Genomic DNA, 7,726 nt, shown 5'->3' on the forward strand with positions numbered 1-7,726 from the left:
GGGAGTGGTTTGCTCTGGTCACAAGAAAAGAGGGATCCTGTGTAAGATGTGTCAAATTATATGCATAAAAGGCATTTACCTCAAAAAGTGGTAAAGCAATTCCTAGATTTCACATGAGTGGTATCCAGCATATTTCCTGCAGTATTTCATGGCCAATGAAATGTATCTTCCATTATCTGCTGTTTGCTGGAGAGAATAGAATTTAAAAACAAACAAACATCTGGAATAAGCCCCCCCCCACCCCCACCCACCACCATAAATAGTTCAAATATCAACAATGTTTTGCACAATGGAGTGCTACTTGTAGTATATCTGGTGATCTGCACCATTTATACATGAATGCAGAGTTATTTTCTTTCTTGAGAACCTGGCAGAATACTACACAAGTCTAGTTGTGTAAATATTTTTATTTAAACATTGTTGTTTTTGTTTTTTTTTTCTCTTTTAAAAGCTGATACAACAGTTTATGTATAAATACTTTTGATACAATCTTTACAATTTCAAAGACGAAAGTTTTTCATTTGCTCTTAAAGAAAGTGAAACTTTGCTTTATTATATAGTTCATTGCACCAATGTTCTTGGAATACATCATCACTGGAATTTGAATGCTTTCATAGTTTTAAGACCAATCAGAGAGTAGCTATTCATAGTAGTCCTGTCCTTTAAGGTATACAATTCATAGTTATAAATAACTTTCCATATGAAGAATATTTCCATATGTAGAACATATTTTCATGTTTCTTGAATTTCACTGTGAATTCACTCACTCATTTCATAAAAACACAATAATATTATAATATACCAGTGGTTCTCAAACTTTTTTCCCAGTGGTCCGCACAATGGTCCAAGTGCAGGTCTCACGGTCCGCATATAATTTGCATATGACGTCACCAATGCAAACCAATCAGATTTAATGTTATGGTATTAGCAGATAATACTATTATTATACTAAGATGTTGCACACAATAAATAACAAATAAAAACTAACTTACTGACATTAGCTTTACAATAATAATCAGTAATGCTCAATGAACACACAAACTGTATATACAATCACTTTAAGTTGCTATTTAATTCTGTATGACTTTATGACTCTTTTCAACAGCATCGCAATAGTCACCAAACAATCACATAAACGCCTTAATAAGCAAATGTTACTCAGCTCTTTTTACAAACAACATTGAGCGCACTCTAGGCTAATTACAATCTCTGACGATATCAAGCATTCTGTCACGTCGCAATCCCTCGCGCAGCATCGAATCCGCGAGCGCGCGCAGAGTTGGGCTCATCCAGCCGCGGGTGCGCTGATGCGGTTATTTTACTGATTTAAAATACATCAAACAAACACATCGAATTCACAGTTCAGTCTTCTGAAATTGTAGGTTTTGCTTGTCAAGTACTTTACTACAGAGCAAACAGGAAGGCTGCCCATCTCGCTCATTAGGCCTAACAGCAAACTGATTCTTCCATTCTTCTTACCTTTGCTGCTGATGCTGCGACTCTTCTTGTGTCGTGTCATTTTATCTTCCACATTTAGCTTTTCTCATTTAATAACAAATTTGACCATTTTGAGGATTAAATTTACAAAATTAGCCTAACTACTGTTTGAATTCTTCCAAAGCGCGCACTTGTGTTTGTTTCGTTAACTGCGTGATTGAGTCATTAGCCTACGTTGCCTGATGTCTGAAAATAATAAATGCTCACCAAAATTATTTTATATGACAAATAAAGCATTATAGCTCATTTATATTTATTTAATTCACTTTAATTTAAATTTTAAAACATAAATAAATTGTATGCTATTTTTGTTTATTATTATTATTGTGGTCGGCATATCGCGGGCAGGATTTACATTTGTGACGGGCCGCAGGCTGAGAACCACTGCTCCACACCCATTCAAACGCTCGCTGCGTCGCGCGACTCATATCCAATTACATCAAAAGTATATGCTCACTGGATGTCATGGCAACCAAACACGGAGGAAAACTTTAAATATCTCGCCTTCGCTTTAATTTCGGACCATCTCCAAAAAGACATAAAACACTAATCAAATGATTTTGACATGCGTTTTTCAAAGTAAGAAATCCAGATTTTTAATCCCTTACACACAGTTACTGCTGTTGAAATACGAAATGGAGGCGGGTCCAGATTGAATTCCCTCCGGGTCCGGATCCGGACCGGAGTCCGGACTTTGAGAAGTGCTGTAATATACTGTGATAATACAAGTATTACTAATGCCAGGGATGGGCAGTATTTATGATACATGTATTTCAAATACGTATTTCAAAAACAAAATAGTATTTTGTAATTTGTATTTGATAGGGTTGATGAAAATGGCTTTGTATTTTGTATCAAAATACTTTAGTGTTTTGTATTTTTGTAGTTTTAAAATACTGTAAAATACTTTGTAATAAGTCTACACGATGACTCCATAAAAATACAGCCTCTGATTGGTGCTTACTCAGTAGTTTGCCCAGACTTGTTGAGTTCAGAACAGATGTTAAGTTTTGGTGTTCCTTTTAGCCTAGGCTAAATCGTTTACCAATTTATTATATCGAGAAGCAGCCCCCTATATTTATGATTAACAATTAATTAATTCGTTAGATACTAGTTAATATGAATACAGTTGCAATCAGTTGTCTTCTTATAAATGACTTGTTTGTCATTGAGTCAGTGTTGCTGATGCAAAGTAGGCCCTTTGTTACCAAACACCAAGTAACTAATTTAGGATACAATTATGAGTCATTTGCAAACTCTTAAAAATTAAACTGTTGGTTACTTTAAAACTAACCTTCATCTGGGAGATAACAGGGTTATGTGAATATTTGATCTGTTAAAGCCACAATATGTACATTTTCACCGCTAGAGGTCGCTTATTCAGTCGCTTATCCTTGGTTTTGTGGAATCGTGGAAATTGTTGTCTTTACGTCTACAGCCGGTGGAAAAGAATCAGGACGGGACTCGGACAGAAATCATGTTCATAAGATTATTAAAGTTACTGTAGTATAAAGCAGAGCAGCGCCGAGTGATGTTGGAGCTGAACGAGACCGCTGGAGAGACTGCTAATGAGAGACGAGCGCGACACATGTCTCGAGAGCAGCTGAACTTTTATTATGCCGCAGTCACCGCTTCTGCTTTTATTGGTCAAGTGTATGTGGGGTAAAGCAGCGCTGTTTATCATATTAGATACATTTGTGTGTTGAAAGTTGTCATAATGCTACTCTGTGTGTTTGTTGCTCTGCTATGAGACACCTGTTAAACGCTTCAGTAAGCTAGATCGATGTTAGTCATGGTAAAACATGGTACTCGCGGTAAATCAAGAAAACGAAATTTAAACAAAAATGAAGGGATCAATCAAATAGGCCAGTTGATGGAAGGTTTGCAAAGAAATTTCATGCTCCCCTGTAAAAGTATTTTTTAGTATTTTAAAATACAAGAATACAGTAGTTTATTTTGATACATGGTTTGGCTGCTGTATTTTGTAGTTTATTTTGGTACACTTAAAATTAAGGTATTTGGTATTTTATTTTAAAATACATTTTGATGTATTTTTGCCCAACCCTGACTAATGCTTCCATAGTTTTGAGGCCTTTAGTTAATTTTCCTTTCAATTTCTATTTAATTTGTTTCATGAGAATGAAGGGATATGTCTCGAGACATTTTTTTGGTGTTGGATTCCAGTAAAGCAGACGTTGCAAAAAACCCTCTATAAATTTTTTTTTTTTGTACAGTGCTTAAATGGGTAACCTGAATGAGTAGGAGGACAGTATTTAAAGAAACGTGTAATTTTAAGTTACAGTCCAAGAAATGCAAAACAATGTTTGCAGCAGATGTAATTGCGGGCTCACTGACTTAAAATCCTAAAGTGGCTAATTGTAAAATTGTTTGTGGTGAGGAGAATAAATAAAATAAAATTCCTTGTACAACTGGGCTCGTTTTGTAGCGTGTACAGTATGTAAGCGGACTCCAGACAACCCAGGGAATGTCTAAAAGGGTAGAAAACATTGTTCTTTCTCACGTTCATCAAACACACAGGCAAAAAAAGGAAAAAGGAAAACACATCCTGAAACATGCAACAGCATTTCCCTTCTTGGACACACATGCCTGCCAAGAGCCCTGCCAGGGTGCCTTAAAGCAAGAAGGAAATAGCCAGTTTAATTTCAACAATCATCATGATTGAACAGACCTTTTATCATTTAGTGACAGAAATACAATCTCTTTAGTTTAAGCAAACATATATATATATATTTACACAATTAACAGCTCGCCTCATATGTCTCTGGCATCTTGTTTTCTGCAATGATTTCACAATACATAGCCGTGAGCCAGTAATCCACAGATTGCATTGGATTGCACAACCACTCACCCTTGCAAAAGATGATTCTTGTTATCATATGGCTATAGGCAATCATATTTCTTTTGAACAGTATGAAATTGCATTGCTTTAGACTTTATATGAAGTGCTAGAAGATCTAATATACGAGGTGTGAAGAAGACATACGATAAGTATGTATGCTGAAAATGAGGAGTATTTTCAAATGAATGTGATAAATATCACTCAGGATATCTCTTTTACATAAGTCCAATATTAGGCAACAACATTTGTCATCATAGGGATAATGTTTTGGCAAAGTTATTTTGGAGCTTGTTTTGCTGTTTTTAATAGATCAGTCTCTTCCGCAATGTGACTGGATAAGCAAGATTTTGCAAGAGTATATCCACATGATGACAAAGATTGAAATCATTGCAATCTGGAATCTGTAAATGGACAGAATTAATAATAAATGAATACCCTCAAAATAAACAAGGCCACCAAACCAGTACTAAACTATAATATTATATGTATATTATTAAAATATTATATTAAACAATGCTATCATGTTTTTTAAGGTTTGTGTAGGCAAGGAAATGGTACATGCTCTTTCAGACTGACTCATTGTTATATTTTAATGAAGGATTTGCATATTTATATGGTTGCAATAGAAAAGAAACCTTTGAATACTAATGTATAAGGTATATCTCTACATTTAATTTAATTTAATACAAGGAAGGATTCAGAGAAACAATGTCTAAATTTATTGAAAAAGCAATTGATCTAGAAACAATGTGAAATCAACACCACCACAACAACTGAAGCAGCAAACTTTGTGAAACACAAAATTTAGGTAATTGACAAAACTTTAGGCTACAACTGTTCTCCTTCATTAGTTTGCCATCTGACCCATACAATTAGTATGCTACACAAACCTGGATGAAAAAGCATCTGCTCAACTTAAGTGCAGCACAGTTACATCATTTAAACTATTAACAGAGTGCCAGTGAAACTGGAGAGGTCTCTACTGCCATCTCCTTGTGTCAAGTCATGTGACACATAAACCACAGGCATTCTCACCAACAGACGGGGCTATAGAGTAAGAAACGCATCATGTTTTCATTCAGCTTATCACAAGAGGTGATAAGTTGGATGAAGTAATTTAATATACATAAGATTTGTGTATATTAAATTACACACATATACTTTATGTATTTAATCTCACTTTATTAACCAGTGTCTTTGCTGCTGGGCCTTAACATTTGTCAAAAATAGAACTTTTTGTTGTTATAAAAAAAAAAAATCCCAACCCAGATGAGAAAAAAGTAATGCAAAAGTAATGGAACGCATTACTTTTAGTATTAGTTTTAGTATTAGTTTTAATATTGTAATGCATTACTTTTAAAAGTAACTTTCCCCAACACTGCTTGGATGTACAGTACAGTCCAAAAGTTTGGAACCACTAAGATTTTTAATGTTTTTAAAATAAGTTTCGTCTGCTCACCAAAGCTACATTTATTTAATTAAAAATACAGTAAAAAACAGTAATATTGTGAAATATTATTACAATTTAAAATAACTGTGTACTATTTAAATATATTTGACAAAGTAATTTATTCCTGTGATGCAAAGCATCGTTACTCCTGTCTTCAGTGTCACATGATCCTTCAGAAATCATTCTAATATGCTGATTTGCTGCTCAATAAACATTTATGATTATTTTCAATGTTGAAAACAGTTGTGTACTTTTTTTTTCAGGATTCCTTGATGAATAGAAAGTTCAAAAGAACAGCATTTATCTGAAATACAAAGCTTCTGCAGCATTATACACTACCGTTCAAAAGTTTGGGGTCAGTCAGAATTTTTATTTTTATTTTTTTGAAAAGAAATGAAAGAAATGAATACTTTTATTCAGCAAGGATGCATTAAAATCAATCAAAAGTGGCAGTAAAGACATTTATAATGTTACAAAAGATTAGATTTCAGATAAACACTGTTCTTTTGAACTTTCTATTCATCAAATAATCCTGAAAAAAAATATTGTACACAAATATTTTGTACAATTGTACACATTAAATGTTTCTTGAGCAGCAGATCAGCATATTAGAATGATTTCTGAAGGATCATGTGACACTGAAGACTGGAGTAATGATGCTGAAAATTCAGCTTTGCATCACAGGAATAAATTACTTTGTGAAATATATTCAAATAGAAAACAATTATTTTAAATTGTAATAATATTTCACAATATTACTGTTTTTACTGTATTTTTAATTAAATAAATGTAGCCTTGGTGAGCAGACGAAACTTCTTTTAAAAACATTAAAAATCTTAGTGGTTCCAAACTTTTGGACTGTACTGTACATGTGTTTCCTCGCAATTTTAATTTACCAATATGTTATCAACAGTAATAGACAACACCATACTCAAGATATAAAATGTGTAAAAGGTATTTCTATACTAAATGGTATAATTTACTCAATGGTACCTTCATCACTTAATTGTGTCACTAAATGAAACACAAGAGAGAAATTGTCTTTCAGAAGTGTTGTCTTGAATGTGTAAAATGCCTTAACGGAGTTAAGTTTTCTTCAGCTTCAAAACAAAAAGGTTCATATTTACTCTATGAGTGCATCATGATTGAACAGATATTCCAGTAGAGTCCAAATAAAGTGTGCAAGATTACTAGTGTTCACCAATTCTGTCATTTAGTCAGAGTTTTCCTCATTGCTGGAGTACAGCAATGCACATTCCTGTCTCCTGCTCTGGCTGCTTCTCCTCTTCCTCCGGCCAACCATCCTAAGCCTTCGGCGGATGATGTCTGGAACACAAATAACACCTCCGATAAGCCTACATCCATGGGAAAGTGACAGAATAAATGGTTGAGGGTGTGTACTCACCACCCACGTTCTCGTAGTCTTGCTGGTGGTCGTGCCAGTAGAGACTGGTGGAAGATCGACAGTGGCGATAGAGACGCGTATGGAGCACAGACAGGGTAAGAAGCACTAAGAGGAATCCCAGAGCACCTGCTGCCCACACGGCCTCATCGGTACGTGGGATGGGTATCCTCTCCCCCCTCAGCGGCCCTCCTAAATTAGGAGACACTGAGTCTGAGACTCCACACTGTCCAAGCTCCCCGCATTCAGATCCAGACCTCTGTGCCTTTGTGTCAGTTTTGACGCGATGCCTCTCACCTTCCACTATAGTTTTCTTATGTGTTTTTTTGTCTGTTTGGTATTTATGTCTTTCTGTCACTTTCTTCTGTGGAAATAGTTTCTCTGCGTCAATTGTCTTGTCTTTGTCTCCAGACTTCTCAGCGTCCTTTGCTGAACTGAGAGATTGTGTAACAGTTAGCATTGAGAAAGAGGCCATTTCCTTTGTATTATTTTGTGGTAGTGTGTCTGTACGATTCAG

General features: G+C 35.0%; 1 protein-coding gene across 1 annotated transcript in view; it reads right to left on the bottom strand.

Annotated features, from left to right (window-relative positions):
• Window positions 1-6,605: 6,605 nt before the first annotated feature.
• tp53i13 (tumor protein p53 inducible protein 13) overlaps window positions 6,606-7,726 on the bottom strand; it is a 6,399-nt gene continuing 5,278 nt past the window's right edge. Inside the window, exons 8-9 of the mRNA XM_067366237.1 lie at window positions 7,213-7,726; window positions 6,606-7,133 (exon numbers count right to left, since the gene is read on the bottom strand). The exon at window positions 7,213-7,726 is cut by the window's right edge and continues 162 nt beyond it. Coding sequence (XP_067222338.1) covers window positions 7,021-7,133; window positions 7,213-7,726 — 627 coding nt within the window. The 3' untranslated portion in view covers window positions 6,606-7,020. The remainder of the gene's footprint in view (window positions 7,134-7,212) is intronic.

The sequence above is a fragment of the Chanodichthys erythropterus genome, chromosome 17, assembly GCF_024489055.1.
Source record: "Chanodichthys erythropterus isolate Z2021 chromosome 17, ASM2448905v1, whole genome shotgun sequence".
Lineage (NCBI taxonomy): Eukaryota > Metazoa > Chordata > Actinopteri > Cypriniformes > Xenocyprididae > Chanodichthys > Chanodichthys erythropterus.